At 36.3% G+C, this 23,200-nt stretch overlaps 2 protein-coding genes across 2 annotated transcripts in view; one reads left to right on the top strand and one right to left on the bottom strand.

Annotated features, from left to right (window-relative positions):
• Positions 1-23,200, top strand: part of LOC134842736 (uncharacterized) — a 57,491-nt gene that overhangs the window by 26,820 nt on the left and 7,471 nt on the right. The window contains exons 3-5 of the mRNA XM_063859212.1: positions 1,244-1,498; positions 4,422-4,550; positions 5,100-5,301. Coding sequence (XP_063715282.1) covers positions 1,244-1,498; positions 4,422-4,550; positions 5,100-5,301 — 586 coding nt within the window. The remainder of the gene's footprint in view (positions 1-1,243; positions 1,499-4,421; positions 4,551-5,099; positions 5,302-23,200) is intronic.
• The window catches only part of LOC134842735 (WD repeat-containing protein 7-like), a 625,416-nt gene that overhangs the window by 597,821 nt on the left and 4,395 nt on the right, over positions 1-23,200 (bottom strand). The gene's annotated exons all lie outside the window — the stretch shown is intronic.

The raw sequence follows: 23,200 nt of genomic DNA, 5'->3' as shown, positions 1-23,200 counted from the left end.
TAGAGGAAACAATTTGAGGTGTTTTTATAAATCGTTATTGTACAATAATAAATGTGATTTAGCGCCTGTAATAATCATTGAAGATTTTTCTTCAAGGTTTCTATGTTTGCAAATGAAAATCTAAATTCATTGCTAGTAAAAATTCTAAATATAAAAGTTTGGTCTGGCTTTTGCCGTACGACCATGAAACTTAATGGTAAGTTTCTTCGTAGTCGTAGATCGTCTCTTGTCCGATGCCTTCTTGCAATGCCTGGTAGCTCTAGTATTGTGCGGAATAGCGGTTCTGATCTATTGAGTCGTAGAGACATTTCAATTAGATTATTATCATGTAACATTTTTGAAAATGTTTTTGTCTAATTCTAATCTATCTGTTAGTTCTAAGATAATTTGTTTTTTAAGGCCTTGTTTGAGACTTATGGTTGCACCAGATGATTTATGTCTTTGGTGTAACTCATAGAGTAATTTCGGATAGGGTACACCGTCTGCTCGTCACGCTATCTTATTTTCGGCCGGATAGATTCGTGCAACTTCTTAGTCCAATACCGATCCTAATCTTACTCTTATATCCACTAGTCTCAGGGTGTTTAACTAGTCTCTGCTAGGCACAATAGATCTAGAGTATACTGGCTTATTGCAATTGCTAAAGTTCTCTTGGAGAGGTAACTATTTTCTAAGTTAAATTCAAATCTCTCTGGTGCTGAAATTACAAGTAATTTTAGCACTTACTAGTAAGTGGATTGTTAGTTAGATGGATCGTGATTGGCTAATATTAAATATTTTATAGAGATAAAATATCCAAATTATAACCAATAATAAATATAGTTTATATCTGGTTCCAAAATTGAGCTGTTCGGTGTTAAATTTTTCATTAACTAGGTTTTTTGCTACAACTTGACGACGTCATTACGACGCCACTTTCGGTAAAATTTGTACAAATTTGAATTCCGTCGATCGTTGAATTTGTCTCGAAGGTAATTTTTTTAATCAACGTATAAACTTATGTCGCTGGATGCAATTTTGACGAAGCACGACTTTCAAAATCTCTGCAAATTGGTCTGGGACTTCGACCCGCAATCTGGTACGAGCTCTTCGGTCGATATATAAAGTCGAAACATGGCACTGACTAAGAAACGGTCGCGGCTTTTGAAATTTGAGCTGCGATCTAAACTGGATAGCTTAAACTCTTTGTAACAACAACTACAGGTAATTGTACCTCATTTTATGTCAAGATACTGTTTTTCAGTGCTGCCCAGTTTGTCTTCCCAGCAGAAAGACATAGCCTACTGTGTTCGCCGGTCGATCCAAGAGGAAAGGGCATGTCGCAAGATACTGATGGGCGAGGGTGGGACCGGGAAGACCTTAAGCTGCATGGAGATCAGCCGGATTTGTCTGCATGAGTTGAACTTTAACAGGGTCATCTACGCTGTGCCCGATCAAAAGGAGACGCTGAAACAAAACGTGGACCACGTCATGTTGGACAAGTTCGGCTACGAAAATGGTATTTAAACCATTTCTATTTTTTTAATATTTAGACTAGAGCAACTAAGATTTAGGATATTGGGACCAGTTTAGAGCAACTAAGATTTAGTTTAGAGCAACTAAGATTTAGTTTAGAGCAACTAAGATTTAGGATATTGGGACCAGTTTAGAGCAACTAAAATTTAGTTTAGAGCAACTAAGATTTAGTTTAGAGCAACTAAGATTTAGTTTAGAGCAACTAAGATTTAGGATGTTGGGATGAGAGGCTTTATCTAAAGGTCGAAGGTTTTACCTGAGGCTCGAAATGAGGAGAGAGAAGAGGTAATGAATATTGAAGCAGAATGAACAGAGAAAACTCAATACCACTGAATTGAGAGTCACAAGGCGTACCAGTTAACCTATTGCAGGACTTAATTTTGTTGATCTTGGAGAATCATGAAAGTAAAATCGCCCATCTGCTTCGCAAATCGTCAAAAATCTTTTAAAATAGTTTTTGCTGTCTTTTTCTTTCTTCAAGGTTTTTCTTCAAGATTCTCTTCTTCAATACAGCCAAGATTTTTTTTAAGAGTTGAATCAAGATTCTTCAAATTTTTTCAAAGCCATCAAAGATTGATAGACTTGGGTAAATAATCAGTTTGTGACAACAAGTTGATTTTTTCTGGGCTAAATGCAAATTAATCTTCAATTAAAATTAAATCAAACTGCCCTTATTAAGTGTCAATGAACCGAGTGAAGTCACTTATTTAGGTCGAGTGGTCTTTTTGAATGCTTTTTTATTCAGAAAAAAGTCTTAAAACTCGCAATTAAGAACAGGAGTGCAATCTTACCTTGCGCATTGATCCAAATTTATATAATTGAGTTTGTTGTGTTAAACCATTATTAAAAATATTCATGATAATCAAAGTTCTTCAAGACATAAGTTTTTGTTTCGACCAATGAAATTGGGAGAAATTTGTCTTCGGTTGTCTTAAGTTCTGTCATCAGAAAGTCCTAAGCTAAATTGTCGTTAGTTGTGATATAAACCACCTTTAATTAAGTTTTTTTTAGCTTTCATTGAGAATGACATTCATTGACAGACATTTTTGACGGACATTTTTTAGCATTGTGAAACAGTTCCTTTTTTTTCGAGCAAGTAAGACGAGCGAGTAAAACTAAAAACAGTCCTTAACGCCACAAAAAAAACTTTAATTTACCCCACTAAAATTACATGTGAAACCCTTATGAAAATACCTTTCCGTAGCACTTAACGGTTGAAGAAATTTTTACAAAAAATAAAAGAGCAAAATTTGAAATCTTTTTACGCATTTTTTCTAATTTTTTTTTGTAATTCGTTTTTGGGAAAAACCAAACAACTGTTGATATTTCAGGTCAATGACAAAAATTTAAGTTTTGTTAGGTCGTTTTTTCAACTGCGCACAATAAAAATATCAAAGGGAAGTTTGAGAAAAGGAAAATTTTCAAGAAATATTTTTTCGACTAGCTTTGTTTTGAACATTCTGTACTACTTGCACATCAGCCAGCTGTTTTTGTGTTTATTTGAATTTGTTTCTAAATCTTTTTTGATCTCATCGGAAAGTTCTAAGCTCCGTTGCCATGTTTTTCCAATTAGATATGGAACTCTGTGTTCAGTTTTTTGTTTAAATACGTTATTTGTATACAGCTGAAGTTTTTAAAAGCCATTTAACAGCATCCATTGCGTCCAAACCATTTTTTTAAAGATGTCAATCATTAACATTAAGTTTCGAAAAGTTTCGAAAACTTTGAATACAAAGCACAAACTTTTTTTCGGATATCAAATTTATTTAAAAAAATCAATATTGTTTCTCTTGACTTGACTGATATTTTTCCAATATTTTGGCTACAATATAATTATTCTATCCTTGTGATAGCCTTAATTTAACACCCCACACTGAAATGTCTATGCCCTGCCCAGTACTTTCTCCACTTCAACCATTTGTCTAGTCGATGCAGTTCCTCAATATTTTTCTCGCCTCTGAAAATGTCTCGTTTGGTCGAAACTTTTCTAGCACGATAATTTTCTCCCACGAGATCACAGCAGCACTGAAGATTGTGTACGTGATTGCTTCTTCATTTCTTTGAACCGGAACTAAGTTCGATGACACCAGCTTTGTACTGAAATCCGCTGGTTTAAACTCAATCCGTGCTATATCTACTAGCAAAAGCTAAACTCTTCGACAGAAAAGCAAAACAAAAAATTTAGACATCTGGGTCTGTAAAGTTTGACGATTCAGAATTAGTGCAACTAGGATTAATGGGTTGGGGTTAGAGATTGAGATTTGATCTGACATTTCCATTGAGTTTCGAGAAGAAGTCGGGATTGATGAAGAATGTATTAAGAAACTTTAGAAAAAAAATTGATTTCAAAAGTACTATCTAATTCATTGTCGACGAAATAGTTAGTTGATCGCCAGCTGATCTTTTATGATTTTACTGAGAGTTAGTAAGTAGAATTGACATTCAATCCGATGGGTTTCAGGCAATTTTTGGACCTCGAGATTCTGACTTCAATTTTTAAGCAATAAACAGTTGGAAGATATTGGAAAAATTTTCAGGAGTATTCTTCATTCTTGCTAGGTAGATCTTACTGGGAAATTTATTTAAGAGATTTTTTATGACATTGGTCGGGAGATCAAGGCTGATCTAGGAATTTCTCGAGAGGGTGATTTTAGAAAAAAAAATTGTGACAGTTTTTAAAGGTCAACCAAATTGATTTTGCTGCGCTTTCAGAGGACTATAAAGATTAAACTTGGACAAAAAAAGTAGAACCGCTGGCAGGGAAAAAGGCAATTTTTGGAACATTTTGACAAAAAAAGTTTGACAAAAATCGCTGCAAAAACAGGTGTCAAGTCCAGCCAATGTTCATCTCGGTTTAAATCCAATCGGTCAATCTCATATCTGTAAACATAATCAAATGTGCTTAGGAGCCGAATTTGTCTCTTGCAAGCTGAATTCGGTGGAAGAATACTTCCCCCGACACAGAGCAATCAACAGTCTCTATGCTCTCATCATAGACGAGTGTGTAGTCTCGAGTAGAGACGAACTGCAGAAAGGCATGCATGAGTTTACTCTATTTTCAGGCTTTTCAATTCAGTCCAATCCACTTTTAATAGTAATTTCATGTTGACTTACACAGTAATTGTTAAATTATCAGCATGTTTAGGGGTTTTGATTTTAATTGCGCTATTACATTTGGAACTTTTCGTTATTGGGATCTTTTAAACTATCCCACAATGGTGTCTCGTAACCCCCCCCCCCCCCCCGCCCACCCAATTAAGAACTAAGTCAACTGTTCAGCTGTTCAGCATATATGGATTTTATTCCTGGTAACAAATCTCCCCCTATTGCAATAGGGGGAAATAGTTAAGAGATCCCTTTGTTTCACGCCAATTTTAGGGGACAGTTAGCGTCAAAGTTATGTCATAATTTTCATAATATTTATTCAAAAACTGGCCAAAGTAACCATTCAATTAACCTTTAAGGCCAAAAGCTACCCATCCCCCAGATTTTCTTCGACTGGACAACTGACTCTGCATTTTCGATTTCCAACCGTTTTTCTCTTCTTTTTTTTACTGAGCCTGAGAGTTGCGTGATTGTGTTAGTGTTGAAACCAGTGTACGGAATGCTGCCTCTGTTCGATGTGGTCATAATCTGCATGTCCATTCTGGGTCAGCTGGAGTGCAGCTTAGTTGACTTTGATCACAACACCTTGGAGGGATTCCACCGCAGAGTTGTGACAATTGGTTGGAGAAGCACACGCAAAATAGCCTTATTCAACAGCCACTACCTGCACACAGCCACAAGGTATAAAATAATATCTGAATTGATTACTTCCCGTACCCAGTAAATTTTCTAAAACAGATCTGAAATTATCTATTTCAGATCTAAATTTCAGATCTGGAATAGGCTGTGAAATGTTTAAATAACGCATGGATACTTTAAGGATGGGCTATTTCAGATCTGAAATTTTCTTTTTCTTGGCTATTTCAGATCTGAAAATTTCTTTTTCTTGGCTATTTCTGGTCTCAAAAATTTGGTTGATTTATTTATATTATTACGTGTCGGTCGGCCTAAAGCTGATTGTTTAACATTGAAAAATGTTAAACATAAGGCACAAAAATGACCAGTTTAAAAGCCAAAATTTACCGAAGAAAAAAACCACCCGGAGCACAAATATTCCGTTACTTTCGTTACGAAAGTCGGAGCAAAAAACCACACCGAGCATAAATATTCCATTTTCTTCGAAAGTCTGAACAACTTTTTAGTTTTCTTCGGTTTTTATAGTCGCCGGAGTTTGAGCTGGCATGAATGAATCTAAGAAAAACGCAACAAAGCTAGCAAGATAAATCAAGAGGCAACCATGAAAAGAGTACCCGAATTGTTTATACGTAGCGCATTAAGTTCTGAATACATCTATCATTTTGCTATTTGGGTTTTAAAATTTTTGAGTTGTTTTTCAGGCATGGGAAAAAAGGAGCAATGCTAATAAATCCAGCGTACGCAACTTTCTGGTCACATCAAGTGTTGGAAAAAAAATATTGTCTATACAGTTTTTCTTTTTGTTCCAACGGCAAATTAGATCATCCAAAATGAACTACTAAAGCACAATCTTTTCATTAATACGTTGCCACACGTTAATTACTCAAAGTGGTAGTGTAAAGTAATTGTGATTACTTTTTCAAAATAATGAGATCGATTCGATTTTCCTCGTTATTATTATCTCAAAAATCCATAATTTATCCCCATATATCAATTTTTTGGAAGGGGGAGAAGTGGATTGTACAGTTGATCCTAAATTTCAATTTATTTGGTGGCCAATCAGATGGCCAAAAATCAAGCGCTAAATTTCCCAACAAAAATGTATACTTCAAATGCGAGAACACTGAGTTAGTTCTCATAGAGCCACTACAGATGGGATAAATAATTGAGGTAACAATGAGCATTCAAGCAGTAAAATTTCAGCTTATTTATTAGAGTAAATTTAAAATTAAGCTGTCTTGAAAACAAATAACGTTTTTTACTTTTTTTTTCATAAAATTACTATAAAAACAATTTCATATTTTTTTGCAAAAAAAAGATGACTTAAGTATGTACTTGATCTGAAAAAAAAAACAAAACAAAAAACAAAAAAAAACAGAAAATTTGCACCATATAAGACAAATTATAAATTTTTAGAAAAGCAGACAGAATTAATTTTAAACAGCTTGAACAATATTCCTACTCAGATCTGAAAATCAAAAAGTTATCTCTGTTGTTTTTTGCAAGTTATGCGGGTTGGAATTTGGGACCACTTTGGTCAGTTTGGGATAAATAACGATTTTTTATACTATTTCAGCGTACCCGGCAAATTGAATCGTTCCAAATTGAAATGAAGCAAGACATGTGATACGAGAGGTTACCAGAAGCACACTAGAGTTATATTGCGCGTGTTGTGTATATTTAAAAAAAGTGTAAGAAAAAGTAATTTTTCTTCGAAAACGTTCTCATTTTTGTCAGTAAAATTTTCTATTAGGCATCAAATGGCAGTCGGAGCATGCACTGCTACGTCTTTAAACCAGCAAGCTTGCTTCCTTTTTGGAGAGATAGCTTGTCAAAAGGAAATATGAGTTTATGTCCGGGGTGGCTCACTCATAGAGTAATTTCAGATGAGGTACACCGTCTGTTTGTCATGCCATTTTATTTTCGGCCGTGATTCGTGCAACTTCTTAGTCTAATACCAATCCTAATCTTACTCTTGTATCTCCTAGTCTCAATAGATCTAGTGTATACTGGTATTTGCAAGGCTAGATATCAGGAACTGTTCGGGAGAAGAGCAACTGCTTGCTGAGTTAATTTTATTCTATTCTGGCTGAAACTATAAATAGTTTCAGCCTTACAAATTTTTGTAAGTATTAGTTATGGATCATGATTGGTTAGTTCTAAGTATTTTACTGAGATAGTTTATCACGAATATAATCGGGTGAAATAAGTACTTTTTTTGAGCTGGTTCCAAATGTGTTGTTACGCGGCAATGTTTCTTCTCGCAAAAGATCAAAGATCAACTTTAAGTGCAAAGTACACTACTAGACAAAAACAAACGCAAATGGACGTTCGTAGTACTTAAAGAGCTCTTCCAATACCATTTTGACAACCATTTGTTCGGCATTTTAACAAAAATTTTGAATCTACCGAGAGTAAGTGATTTGAGTACCCTAAATAAAAGTAACAAAACTTGGTGTTATAAGGAGAAGGGCGTTTACCGTTTTTTCGAGTATGAAAATAATTTTCGTATCAATGAGAATCATTTTTTGTGCGAAGTAAGATCTTTCTCAAATTAGCATAGCTAAAAAATATGTGCTTTCTGAACTTGTTCATACTTTTGTACTGTTCGAAGACTGAAAGATATGTTGGGTGTATATTTGTTTGGCGAAATAGTTAAATTATTCAGTAAAAAACTGAAATTTCTAAGCTCAAAAACTTAAAAGCTAAGAAAAGTTAGTTACAAAGGTCTCAGCGCAAGTTTTTAACGCTCCGACTGCCCTCTAACTCCAAAATGAAAAAAAAATATATTTTAAAAGTTTTTTGATGAAAACTGTTTGTCTAAGCAAATTGAAAAAAAAACTCGAAAATTTTTTAAAGAATAAAAATTTTTAAAAAGGTTGTTAGCAAAGATTTACCCTACTTTAATTTAACAAATTACTTGCAAATGGAAAGGATTTATTCTCGATTGTAATGAAATCATTGTAAGTCTTTCTTCTTTGCTCTCTGTTGAAAAATAGGTTGGCTCGCCGAATCAGGAACAAAATTAAAGCTACTGTCCCCGTTTTCTTTTTGAAGTCCTCATAAACCTACAAAAGAAATAGGATTTCTCGATTTAAAAAAAAAACAGACTCAAAACTCCTAATTTTTCTAAGCTAAATAAAAGTAATTTAGTTTGTCTAATTGATCAAACAGTCGTCATGAATGCCAGCTTTTTATGAGGGTAAAAATTTCTAATGGAAAAGCCCGGCTCTATTGGAGATGCTAGTTTGGAAAAGGAAGAAGACTGCTTGTATCAAAGTGAAGCAGTTAATAATCTTACTGCACTTCAACGCTTCTGAGTATATTTTAGAGAACAAAATTTCCGGCAAAGTTTCCGGCAAATCTTTTTATGAAAAACTTTCCAGGACGGTATGCTAAGTACAAAGTGATATACACGTAGAAACTTAAAAATAAGACCATATAGCTTGCCTTAACCCAATGGGGAAAAATTGTGCACCAGATTAATTTTTTTTATCTCAATCAAATCAATAGCGCAAAATTCATACTTCTGATTGATTCGTTTGGTCTTCAAAGTCTGTGAGAAAAAGTTTGTTCAAACACATTGATAAAATGATAAAACAAGCGAAAACTTGTTATTTTTTGTTAAATTTTTTTTACTTCTTTTCACCCCCCTGCGCGTTATGAACAAGCGATGAGTGAACATTTTGTGGCAAAAAACCAGGCAACTTGCTTGAATTGAGACTAGAGGGCCTATTTGAAGTTTATTCAAACTAATTTTTAGTTTTGCTCCGAACCACTGCGCTTTGAAACGTTTTTTGCAATATTTTCATTTATTTTTTTTAATCTTTTTTCTTACTCAAAAAAAATTTTTTGCAAGTTTTTTCATTTCGAAAAATTTGTAGCTTCCTTTTGAATTACACGGTTTTCTGATGTTTTTTAGTTTTTTTTCGCTACATTTTGGTGTGGCCAAGTCTCGCTATAACACACTGTTAAAATGGTATTTGTTAAAAACCACAACTAAGATTTTAAGGGGGAAAAGAAGGTTTTTGGGGTTTTCTGCGGCTTAGGTACTACGTTGTGAAAAATGCCAGCCTGCAAACAACGTATTTTATTGCATCAGAATAAATTTAATATTAAAAAAGCATATAATATGGTGACAGAGGGGTTTTTGGGCTGGTGTATTTTTTGTTTCGGGTAGGTGCATTTACACAAAATTAAAGATAGTTACATGTTGGGCAGTTCGAGTAGTTTCCCAAAATTAACATTTTTTGTACAGTTTTGTGTACTAGCAGTTGCCCATGAAAATTCAAAACTCCACGCCTGAACAAGTTTCTAGGTTAGATCAAGTTTCTAGGTTAGGTTCTGATTTTGCTGGCTAATTAAACTGTCTGCTCTTTTTTGTCGGATGAGTAGTCTAACGTACGTTGTGATTTTTTTGAAATGGTCTGAACCACCGCTTACGCATTCATAGAACAAAAACTATTGCTTGATTGTCCTACAAAATTGCCAAGTTGGCAACGTTCAAACCCTCTTAACTTCCCAAAAAAAGTAGCTCGTGAAGCATTTTTTCCTGTCTTCATTCAATAATAGCTTTCAGATGATTCAAATTTCTTTGTCGAGAAAAAACGAACTTGATTACAAATATTTCTTCATTTGGAAGTTTACACCAAAAAAACTCCATATTAACAACAAAAAACTAAAATCGTAATTCAAATCTTACAAAATAAATGAATGCAGAGAATTAACACACAGCTTGCAAGCACTATAATACCAAAGTGACGTGACTTTTAACAAACGGCCAACGTTCAACAAGCGGGGTCCCTCTATTAGACTTGTACCGAGTCTCATTTAGCTACTCTACAACATTGTTCTGCTCTGAAAGACATGCGTTTATAAGTTTCAGTTCATTTTTTCGATTTTAACCCAAAATATTTACTAGAAGTTTTTTTTTCCCAACCACCCAAACTACCCAATTTATCAGGAATGGGGAAAAATGGGTAAAAAGGACACTCTACCAATCTAAATTCAGAGCAAAGACTTACAATGGATCTAATATACGTATACTTGGCCATATTTTTATCCAATCTTGTTTTGACACTGATTGAAAGTACCCATCTAACAACAAAGTGTGGATAACTGAGTGAAAGTTAGTTTAACTATTGGGAGTACACTTTTGTCATCTATTCCTAAAAGCTCTTTTCTTGATATCCCCGCAGTTGAACAGAAATCAAAGAAAAAAATACTTGATAAACAACGGTAAAGATAATCCCAGTTTGTCAAAAAATTATCCCAATTAACTTATAAGAACCTCTTTTCATTCCAACACGCTTATCGTACTCGAACAAACATTTAGCCGAAACAAAATTCTTTTTTAAAAAAAACTACGTTCCTGCCTCATAAAAAGGCATCAAAACCGAATTGGTTTTATATATACAGTTTGAACTCAAATTGAGCAAAGCCTACCTATCCTAACTGAGATCCCGAAAGATACTATTGTGTGACACTAGTGTGTGTACTAGATTGTCCAGTAACTGAGACTCAAAGATACTAGGAAAAAATATTTGCTTTTCACGATTGTGATGAATCCACAATTAGAATTGCTAATGAAAATTAAGAAATTGATAATAGCTTCATGCTGAACACTGTTTCAAACTTTACACAGGAAAGCTATACCCAATTGTCTGGCGGCATCTGTCTACAAAGTGAAGACTTCAAAAAAAGTCTTCATTCCGGTTCAATATATCTAGTGCCCATACAATCTCAGCAGATAAAGCAATGAAAAAAGAGTTTGCTTAATTTATTTACAAAACAAATCCTGAATTACGACATTTTTGTACTTCAATACGTGCTAACATTATTGATTTTCTTATTTTCACTGGTCCAAAATCCAGACAATTCTTTTATAATCTGACTACCAAACAGAGAATAGAAACCCTGTAACTTTCAGAAACCCACTGACGTCAATATACTTAATACCTTGTCCGTAACTAAAAATCATGCTATAGCAAATTTCACTCGATGTATCACAATGTCAAAAATAGCTTGTGGGTTGGATAAAAAGGATTGGGAAGAAAGTTCCAAAATTATTTTTGATGTTTTCGAAACTCTGGAATAATTATATTTGTCTATGCCTCAGGAGAACAAATCAAAGAAACGCCAACCTTTGAAGTATTTCATGCAGTAAAAGTATCAGAGATATTCAAACGAATTGGCTCCGATATCAAAAAAGTATGCAAAAATGAAAACTTAACAGGAGCCGACTTTTCACATGATGCAAAAAACCTTTGCAGATCTCCCTTAAGAGAACAATTTGAAAACTATCGAAACAAAAAAAAAACATTGATCGGCCTATTGACCTCCTAGTCAACAAAACGTTTGCTCAAATCTGCTCAAGTGATAAGGACAATAGTAGAAATCTACAAAAGAGTGAAACAACTTTTTTATTCTTATCTGATGTTGACTTCACACAAACTGATATATTGGATGATATGTTTCCAGACCAAATAGTTAGATTCTGAAAGAGGATCAGGATGTAAATATTCATCACCAAATAGATATTTGGAAAACAATGCCAAAATTCCACATACCTATCAAAGTGAACGGAACTTTCAAAAAACAAAAACCTCTTAGAATCCCAGTCCACCTTTGAGATAAATTGAACAAATAGTGGACGAAATAATCCAAGCAGGAATAGTCAGAAAACTAAATGAATAGAATGATATGATTTTTGGTTTGTGAACCCAGATATCATCCTCCAAACAAAAAACTATAATGAATATTAGGTATCGAAACACCTTCACAGATACTAGCAACTGTAGTTGGCCACTAGAACTTTTCTTTAAGTTCTAATGAAAAGAAATAACGGATGATACCTCTTAAGCAGTGATCTATCAAAAGCCTATCATCAAGTTCCTCTAACTGATTGGTCTCAGAAACTAACAATTTTTTTGCTTTTTGTCGGAGGCAGAAAATTTACCTATCAAGTTGTTTTCTATGGCTTGAAGCCGCTTCCAATTTTTATCATTTATTATTGAGATATGACGTCAGACAGCTCACTTAAAAACCATTTATTTACTTAATCGAAACACTGTTACAAGGTCAGAACAAAAATAAAAGATTTGATACAATCTGAGAAAATTATTCTCTGTTACAAATTCTAACTCAAAAGCTTCCACTGATAAATTGTTTTTCTTTCTATTAAAAGTATAATTCCCAGGCCATTTATGTAATTAAAGATAGTCTAAATAACAATAAAAAAGATTCTAAACAGTCTAAATAGACATTTCTAGAAAAAACTCTTCATTGTGAGAAAAAAGATTAAAAGCTTATATCAAGCAATTCGATTTATTGTTCATTGAAGACCAAATTTATCTTTTTTGCATTAATGAATAAAATGCTGACTGCAATCAGAGTCCAAAAATCTGCTTCCCCATTTGTCTAGTGTTGAATTGTTTTGAATTAGCTCAAAAGCATGCTCCTAGTAGCCATTAAGTTGAAACAAAAACTTTGCAAATTATCAAAACATTTTTCTTTCTGGATTCAATAAAAGGGTCAATCTGTTTCTTCATGATTGCCTAGAATGTCAAAAAAATCAACCTAAAAGAAAGGACTTGAACAAACCTCCTTTGTAGCAGTGGGGAGAATAAGAAGCAATCCAAGTTAAAGACAATCACCATCGATCATACAGGTACCTTAATATCATCAAGACAGGACAAAAAATTTTGCTTAGTTGTGATGGATGCCTTTTCGAGAAATCTCCATGCCTACCGCAGACTCTAAAGTAACTATTATGTTCTTAGAGAATTAAATAACAAATTTGCTATCCCACTAAAAATTGTTCATGATAATGGAAGTGCATTCATGGTTAACGACCATTCTCATTGGTTTTCAGAATTGAAAATAACGCTATGACTAAGAACTACATACTCTCCTTGGAGTAACGGAAAAGTCGAAGTCCAAAACCAACATCTAACCCAGTACTTTCGACATTCCTTGAATCCTTATGCTCAAACTGGTCTGAATTTACAAATGAATTTGCCTATGTTCATATCATCGTTACTAATTCTAGTACCGGTTCACTCCATACGAGGTTGCTTTAGGTATCAAACCTCAAGTTACCCTTTTCTTAAATTAGGCCTATAACGACGACCAAAACAAAAAATTTGTATTTGATGTCTGCTCTGGTCTCAAAAATCAAGCACATACTGAGCACAAATCAAACAATTAGACCATAGATCGTTTCCTGAAAGATCAAAATTTAGCAAAAAAAATTTGAATAGGAGAAGCAATTTAAATCTAACAAATAGTAATATCTATACCAATTGCCACCGCACCACTAATCGGGCCCACACTTTCCGAAATCAATTTAATTTAGTGCGGCCTATAAAAGAAGGTACAAAGGTGTTTCTTTAAAACTGTTTTAATCCACTATTAAAATTTCGAGCTTTATCCTGTACTTGATAAAATCACGGAAGTTACGGAAAGAACTCAAAAAATTTTCACTAACAAAAACAATGTTCACTGCAATCACATTGTTGAAAATTTTCCCGAAGAAAAAAAACACAAATGAAGAAATTCGATTTCCAGTGTTTTTATTGACTAGATTAAAAAATCAACAAATCAATTCTTTAATAAACCTAAACAAGTTGAAAACCTGCAAATATACTTTTTGGCCTAGAGACTTAATATACTTCTTGGCCACCAAATGTTCCCGCGAGTTATTAGCGGCACAGCTCAGGCATCTAACTGAAACTTCCAGTTTTGAATGTGGTTGCCTTCATGCCTGGAAGACTTCCTCTAGCATAATGTCAAATCCGTTTTTCTCTTCCTAGTCTTTTCCTAGTCTCTTCCTGCTCCGGAAACTTGAAGTAATTCTCTTGGAGTAGAAAAAAATTGTTTATAAAAAAAATTATTTTTCGCTACCTCAACAAATTCATCGTCTCCAATGAGACCAATTCTACCTTTGGCCCACTCCATGGACTTTTTAATTTGCTGGTTTGCGTAAAAGTTGGAATTGAGCCCGATTTGATCATTTCATCAGAATTCAAAACATAAACTTCACAGTGTAGCTCTTGTCCATCCAGAGTATCATCTCCTATGGAGTCAAACTGATTCCGCTCTCCATCAGCTCGTCATAAACACTCAACAGCCTCTCAAACTCCTCATCCTACAATCACGCTTCATGGGTAAACCCATTTCCTCTCCTAAATTGAACATTGGTTCTGGAAAAACGACTGAATCTTTTTTAAGCCGGAAAGAAATGTTCACCAATTAACGCACTAATTACCTTCCAGTCAAGGTGCTTCTTTTTATACTTTTGCTCAGATGCAAAACTTTTGTAAAATGATTTGTGATAATTCAAAAACGAAAAGAGTACCAGAAAAAATATCTAGATCGTTTCTCAGTGCCCAACAAACTTTTTTCTTGGACTCACGTAGCCCACTCCGCTTAATTCAAACCACACTCTTATACTATTTCTTTTCCCCTAATTTTTGGAAATTGATTATACCCAAACATCGCGAAGATGCAATTCTATTTTTTAAAAAGTGGAGTAGTCTTTGCCTCATTTCTCTGCGTGAAACTTAAACTAGACTGTCTAGTGTTTATAACCAAGCCCTTCATAATCGCAAAATCGCCGGCCGCTTACTCTATTTGGGCGAAATATTGCTTGCCGCTGAGTGTATAACGTTCTTCACTTGTATAGTGACCTCGAGTTTTACTCAAGATGAACAAAATGAAAACTAGACGAATATGATCATAGAAAACAGGCGCCTCTATTAGTTGAAAATGACATCTTAAACCAGGATCGCATGTGTCTTCACATTCAATTAACAAATAATGATCGAAAAAAAATCAAAATAAAAAACATCCCACTAACCCAATCTTATCAATTATCTGCTTGCTCTAGGATATACTGTCCGATATTTTGACACCCATTATCGACTCCACTCCAGACGATGACTTGCGAAGCTTTGAGGATATTTTCTCCCTTCTCCCTCCCATCAACCCACTGAGTCTTAACCACCAACACCAACCCTACTTGCAACTACTTCTGCTGCTACCCCTACTACGGCCACTGACAGTACTACGGCATACTATGGCCTCTAACCCTACTACGGCCTCGACGGCCTGATAGTACTACGGCCTACTTCCCCTGCTATGACATCCACGTTTCTTCTTTCTATCAACCGTCAACACAACTTCCAATGCTTCGAAAGCTCCTAAAAACCTTTAAAAGCACCATCTTCATTAAAACCACCACCTGTGCAATTTTCCTTTCCCCCTAATTTAAAAATACCTCTGGGTTTTTCTAATTCTCATATTGAAAAAAAAAACAAATAGTTCGATCCTATAAGGTACTAACGGCCAACTCGTCGGTATCAGAATTTACACACTTTTTGGACCGTTAGGAGACAACAATTGAACCCTTCTGAACTAACTGGAAAAGAGCACATTCAGTTGGAAAAAGAAGGCCATAATTTTTCAAACACAAACCCAGGGTTTGATATGGATTTGAGTTATGCGCTATAGCTTCTTGTAGATTGCTTCCAACTGGAAGCCTATCATCCATTTAGGAAATTGCACTCAAGAACTAACTCCCTCCGTCAACACCAAAAAGTGTATGTTCCTGCAAAGTATTAAACTGCTAAAATGCAAACCCCCCAGTTGTATGAGTATACCGAGCAGGAGCAGATCCAACAAAGTCATAATAATGAGACACATCAGATCCGGGAACTTTAAAAAGAACTACACACTTTAAAGATGAAAATCAACAACCTTTGGACCGGTTGAAAGGATAATTGAAAAAATTTATTAATAAAAACAGTAATATACCTATATAATTTAGCTGTTATGGAATCGTATAGAACGGTTTGTCTGTTTAACATCTTTGATCTTATTAAAATTAAACTTTTTTTAATGAAAATAGTCCTCCCAAATCACGTCTACAAGACCATCCACTTCAACAACTCTTCTTGAAGACGAAAAACATCTTAACGAGAACGTCAAAGGAATTAAAATGAACTGGAATTAAAATTTTTGAGAAACAAATCAATTTTGATGCATTTAGAATTATGATCTGATTGATATGCTTGTATAAGTTTTATTAGTTTTGAAAAAGACTAACATTTGCTTTTATATTGATAAAGCCTGACTCGAAAATAGATCTAGCAAAACTGCAGCAACTGATACTGATAATGAACATATGGAACAAAGACCACCGGCTGAATGAAAATAGCTTCACTTGATTAAAAAGCTCCTCGCTTGATAAGCTGGACACCTTGGAAAAATGTCCTGTATTTTTTTGCTCCAAATAAGAGAATGAAAGTGTTCTAATTTCATGTTGAACAAGAAGCAAAGAATTTATTGTGCGCACAGAGCGTTACGCTGCCTCCAGCACAAAATCAATCTATTTACAACCACTTGCAATGTGAAAGGAAACCATTGCTTAAAGTATTTGGAATAACTCGTACATTATTTAGGTTAAGTTGAAAAGACAACTCTTTTCGGAAACAACGAATGTACGAATGACTATCACGAGAGATAACGCAGCTAAAAACTAACCTCTCAATCGCTACGACAAATTGAGAGATTTCCCAAAGAATATAGTTAGAAGCTGTAAACTACCTTTTCCTCTAAAAAAAACCAATTTTTACCTCTAACACTAGCCAATTTCTCTCAGTAACGCAACCAAAATATGTCCAATCCAACCCTTAAAATTAAATATGGAGTCCAAAGGCAACTTTGTAGCTATTTCATACTGAGTTCTTTTCTAATAAATTATTTCCAAGCGAATTTTAGACTTACTTATTAAATAGTTATTTTCAGTTAAAAATGAATAACAGGACAGCCGTGGTGGCCCTCTATTTCTAACTACTGATTATCACTACACCAAATTCAACAAACCTGGTCTCTGGGAAAACAGCTTCTTCCTTCTTTTCTCCATCTCCAGTACCAGCTGAGTTCTTTCCTTATTTCCTTATTTTTATCTCCAAGTTAGAAATCATAGCCGCAAGTTCCCTTTCTCACTCAATCGAACAAGGTCTAACCCCTGAACAGAAAAATATAGTAAAGCAAATTGTCTACGCCGAGGGGGGATTTAACCTGAACCCAAGGACGAACTTTAAAATTAAAAACGTTACCGATTATATACGAGCAACGAGCAAATCTATTATACTGTGGCACAATCTTATCAACAATTCGATCACAGAGTTTAAAAAGATCAAACCCCTTACGACTCAGCAACTCCTGGATACTCTCCGAAGCTTTAACAATCTGTTTGCTATTGTCTACTGTCAGCGTATGGGAGCAGAAAATATATTCGACGAGCTACGAACTCTTGACACGATTGTCATCGACGTTACAAAACATCTTATCAGTAAATCAGAGAGTCTAGACGAAAACATCACAGGACTTGATCGCGAGCTTCACCAGTCATCTGATCTAGAACTACGATCTCTCTCGGTAGTCCTGCACTACTATCCGAACCTTCACGCGATCTTCAAAACCCGCTCCACGAAAAGCAAACCATCGAAGAATCGACGAAGAGCCAAGAAGAGGCAACGCTCAGCAACCCCACAATAAAACGGTTAGTAAAACTCGTACTGGTTGTTTTCTTTGAGTCCTTTGACTCGGAGTCCCCTTTCTAGTTTTACTACATTAGTATATAACTGAGTGTACTCTTTGAGTCTTTTGACTCGGAGTCCTCACCAAACAAATATGACACGAAATCGTGAAATGACCACTGGTTCCGTATGCGAAACTTGCCAACAAAAAATCAAAAAGAATGAAGATACATTCTGTTGCATCGTGTGTAATTGCAAAATGCACCTGACGAAAAGCTGTACCAGCCTAAGCGATACAGCAATCAATGGTATTACGACACTGGGAAAAACATTGCTCTACTCTGCAACAAATGTGTGGATTCCAACGGATATGAGAGACTCCAAAAAGCAGTCAGTGACGCTGAACAAACCTCGCCGAAGCAATTCAAGAAGATTGAAGAGGACATGGACGAACTCAGAAAGAACGTACAGGAGATTAAAACGCTGTTCTCCCAAACCACAATGAAGACAAATGAGATCAAATCAGAATCAAAAACCAAGGTACCGATAAACGCAACGCCGAAACAAGAAAATCAAAACGGAATCCGCATCCGCGGCATCCCTGAACTAAACGACAAAGATCAAAGAAAAAGACAAGAAAATGACCTCCAACAAGTAAAGGAAATCTTGGAGCACATGCAAATTGTGCCAGAGATAGTTGATCTGTTCCGGATGGGTCAACGACAGGAAGGCAAGGACCGAAACATACTGGTAAAAGTCCCAATTTGGCAGAAACGACTAATACTATCATCCGCTTGCCGCCTAAAAACATATGACAAACCTGTGTTTGTCAGCCGCGAGCTATCAGTGGATGAAGCAAAACTCGAAAATCAAGCACTGCAAAAACGGCGGGAGCTCATAAACGAAAACATCGATAAACAAAACTTGCGCATCCGCGATGGAAAACTCTACCAGAAAATAGAAAACAGATGGACAGCAGTTGCAACCGAAAAAACGGAGAACTCAATTTCCAATTGACTAGAACTCTTTCCTAGCCTACTCATCTACAACGTCCGAAGCATACTCGACTACAATCGAAGATCAAACTTCGCTAATGCGATAAACACAAGCTGTCAATACCAAATACTTTGCCTAACCGAAACATGGTTAACCAACGACATAACAGACAACTCCATATTGTTGCCTCAATTTGAACTCTATCGATCTGAAAGAACTTCAAAAGCCGGTCTATCAAAACACGGAGGAGTTCTAATTGGCATCAACGCCAACATACCACATAACCGCATTGATACAGGCATGCAAGACTGCGTAATGGTTCAACTCAAGATATCTGTACCAATACTTGTCTGCTGTATATTGTGCCCGTGTGTATAGCCCATACCGATGGTCACTAGATCAACTTAACTCATTGCTGAACTTAATAAAAGCAACACAACGCGAGCAAGGCATACAAAATCTTGTCATTGTTGGAGATATCAACTTCTCGTGTACAAATTGGAAATCACTCTCATCAAAATGCGAGTACGAACAAAGCATCCTAGACAACTTCCAGGAATTAAACCTGGAACAATTCATCATAACCGATACTGGAAAGAGCCTGGATATCCTGCTCTGCAACAATCCTGATATCATTCTAGACGTATACATGGACAATCGGCTCAAAAACTACTTCTCCTCAGATCACCCACCTTACGGCTCAAAGTTACATATGAATCACAAAATAAATCACGAAAGGGTCCCTCTACCCTCCCAAAAGTACGACTTTTCAGGCTTTGCCTTCAAAAAAGACAACTGGAACGAAATCAACGAATATGTGCGAGAGCACCACTTCAACCCATACTGCTACAGCAACGTTGATCTCCTGGTAGATCAGTGGTATAATTGGATCTACGGTATTATAGTCAAACACATACCCGGAACAATCCAACATAGGAAACATCTAGCGCCCTGGGTTTCTCCCATGAGCTCAAATCTTATGAAAAAAGTAGAAACTCTCAGACGCCAAAGTAAAACAAATACCCTAAAGATCCAGCAATTACAAACTGAATTGTCCTTATCGCTCTCAGCTGACCAATGCAATCATGAAACAAAAATTTTCAAGTCTGGAATCTTCTCAAACGTCCAAAAATACCTCAAAACTATCATGAAAACAAGCTCAATCCCAACTGAAGTATTTCTTGACGATAAGTCAGCTAATACCGATAAGGAAAAAGCCGAATTATTTAATCAGTACTTCCAATCCGTTTTCAGTAAGAATCACCACGATTATACTCTCACAGAGGGACAACCCAAGCTGTCGATGATTCATTTCTCAGAACTAGAATAACAACTCGTTCTCCAATCGCTGGACGAGAGCAAGGCCAAAGGACTTGACCGTATGGGGAACAACCTGCTGAAAAAATTATCAGACTCCCTACCAAAGTCACTGCATCTCATATTCAACACAATTGCAAACAAATGCTACTTCCCATCATTCTGGAAAACAAAGCGAAAGAATCCCCATATTTAAAGAAGGGAACAAACAAATGTAGATAATTACAGGCCGATCAGCCTCCTCGTAGCAGTATCCAAAGTCCTCGAGAAACTTATTTTCGACAGAATGTACCGAATCTTATCTACCGCATTGTCCCAATCTCAACACGGTTTTCGGCAAAGACGCTCATCTATAACAAACCTAATCGAATACCTGCACGAAATGTTTGTGAACTTTGACAATAGCAACTGCCATTTCCTAGCGTCATTTTTAACTCGACTTCCAGAAGGCCTTTCGACAAAGTCAATCACAATATAACGATCGAAAAACTCATCAGAGCTGGAATAACAGGCCCAATACTGGATCTAATCAAAAGTTACCTGACCGGTCGAACCCAAACAGTACGCATCGGCAGCTCGGTCTCAAGGCCAACTGCCAATTTATAGTGGAGTGCCGCCAAGGATCTATTCTAGGGCCACTCCTTTTCTTAGTATACATCAACGACTTGCCAAAATGTGTCATGTCATCGTGCTACGGCTATGCGGATGACTATAAAATTATGGGCACCTACCCGACTACCCTGCACATCGATATTAGAAAAGTCTGGAAGTGGCTGTGAAACCAATGAAATGCGCCTCAATATGACCAAGAGCAAAACACTAGTAAATAAGGGCGAGTGCAACTTAAGTATATTCTCGTACAAGCTGTCGATGATTCATTTCTCAGAACTAGAAATACAACTCGTTCTCCAATCGCTGACGAGAGCAAGGCCAAAAGGACTGGACCGCTATGGGGAAGAACCTGCTGAAAAAAATTGTCAGACTCCCTACCAAAATCACTGCATCTCATATTCAACACAATTGCAAACAAATGCTACTTCCCATCATTCTGGAGAAACAAGCGAAATAATCCCCATATTTAAAGAAGGGAGCAAACAAATGGTAGATAATTACAGGCCGATCAGTCTCCTCGTAGCAGTATCCAAAGTCCTCGAGAAACTTATTTTCGACAGAATGTACCGAATCTCATCTACCGCATTGTCCCAATCTCAACACGGTTTTCGGCAAAGACGCTCATCTATAACAAACCTAATCGAATACCTGCACGAAATGTTTGTGAACTTTGACAATAGCAACTGCCATTTCCTAGCGTCATTTTACCTCGACTTCCAGAAGGCTTTCGACAAAGTCAATCACAATATAACGATCGAAAAAACTCATCAGAGCTGGAATAACAGGCCCAATACTGGATCTAATCAAAAGTTACCTGACACGGTCGAACCCAAACAGTACGCATCGCAGCTCGGTCTCAAGCCAACTGCCAATTTATAGTGGAGTGCGCAAGGATCTATTCTAGGGCCACTCCTTTTCTTAGTATACATCAACGACTTGCCAAAATGTGTCAATGTCATCGTGCTACGGCTATGCGGAAGACTATAAAATTATGGGCACCGACCCGAACTACCCTGCACAATCGATATTAGAAAAGTCTGGACAGTGGTCGTGAAACCAATGAAATGCGCCTCAATATGACCAAGAGCAAAACACTAGTAAAATAAGGGCGAGTGCAACTTAAGTATATTCTCGTACAAGCTGTCGATGATTCATTTCTCAGAACTAGAAATACAACTCGTTCTCCAATCGCTGGACGAGAGCAAGGCCAAAGGACTGGACCGTATGGGGAAGAACCTGCTGAAAAAATTGTCAGACTCCCTACCAAAATCACTGCATTCTCATATTCAAACACAATTGCAAACAAATGCTACTTCCCATCATTTCTGGGAAAAACAAGCGAAATAATCCCATATTTAAAGAAGGGAGCAAACAAATGGTAGATAATTACAGGCCGATCAGCCTCCTCGTAGCAAGTATCCAAAGTCCCTCGAGAAACTTATTTTCGACAGAATGTACCGAATCTTATCCACCGCATTGTCCCAATCTCAACACGGTTTTCGGCAAAGACGCTCATCTATAACAAACCTAATCGAATACCTGCACGAAATGTTTTGTGAACTTTGACAATAGCAACTGTCACTTCCTAGCGTCATTTTACCTCGACTTCCAGAAGGCTTTCGACAAAGTCAATCACAATATAACGATCGAAAAACTCGGCAGAGCTGGAATAACAGGCCCAATACTGGATCTAATCAAAAGTTACCTGACCGGTCGAACCCAAACAGTACGCATTGGCAGCTCGGCCTCAAGCCAACTGCCAATTTATAGTGGAGTGCCGCAAGGATCTATTCTAGGGCCACTCCTTTTATTAGCATACATCAACGACTTGCCAAATGTGTCATGTCATCGTGCTACGGCTATGCGGATGACTATAAAAATTATGGGCACCGACCGACTACCCTGCACATCGATATTAGAAAAGTCTGGAAGTGGTGTGAAACCAATGAAAATGCGCCTCAATATGACCAAGAGCAAAACACTAGTAATTAAGGGCGAGTGCAACCTAAGTATATTCTCGTACAAATTCGAACAGCCTAACGAACTTAGAGATCTTGGAATGATAATGTCAAAAAATCCTAACTGGACTTCTCATGCAAACAATCGTGCGAGCAAAGCACTCAAGGCCCTATACTGCATCAAAAGAAACTTATCACCTGCCACAACCATGAACAACAGGAAAAAATGCATATAACAGCTATGTAGTACCTATCGTTAGCTATGCATCATCAGTCTGGAAACCCTCAAAGCAAGATCTTGCCACCTTAGAAAAGTGCAACAGAGAGCAACGAAATGGATACTTGGAAATAAACAAATTCCTTATAAATCGAGGTTAACCACTCTTCAAATTCTTCCTTGTCTCTTTACCAAGAAATGCAGATACTACTTTTGTTCGCGAACATTCTAAGAGGAAAGACCAACCGGGAATGGTGGCGATTTATAGAAATCACTGAATCAAATCGACCGAAATCAAC

The sequence above is a fragment of the Symsagittifera roscoffensis genome, chromosome 3 (assembly GCF_963678635.1).
Source record: "Symsagittifera roscoffensis chromosome 3, txSymRosc1.1, whole genome shotgun sequence".
Classification (NCBI taxonomy): domain Eukaryota; kingdom Metazoa; phylum Xenacoelomorpha; order Acoela; family Convolutidae; genus Symsagittifera; species Symsagittifera roscoffensis.
This window is presented reverse-complemented; position numbering and strand designations above follow the sequence as displayed.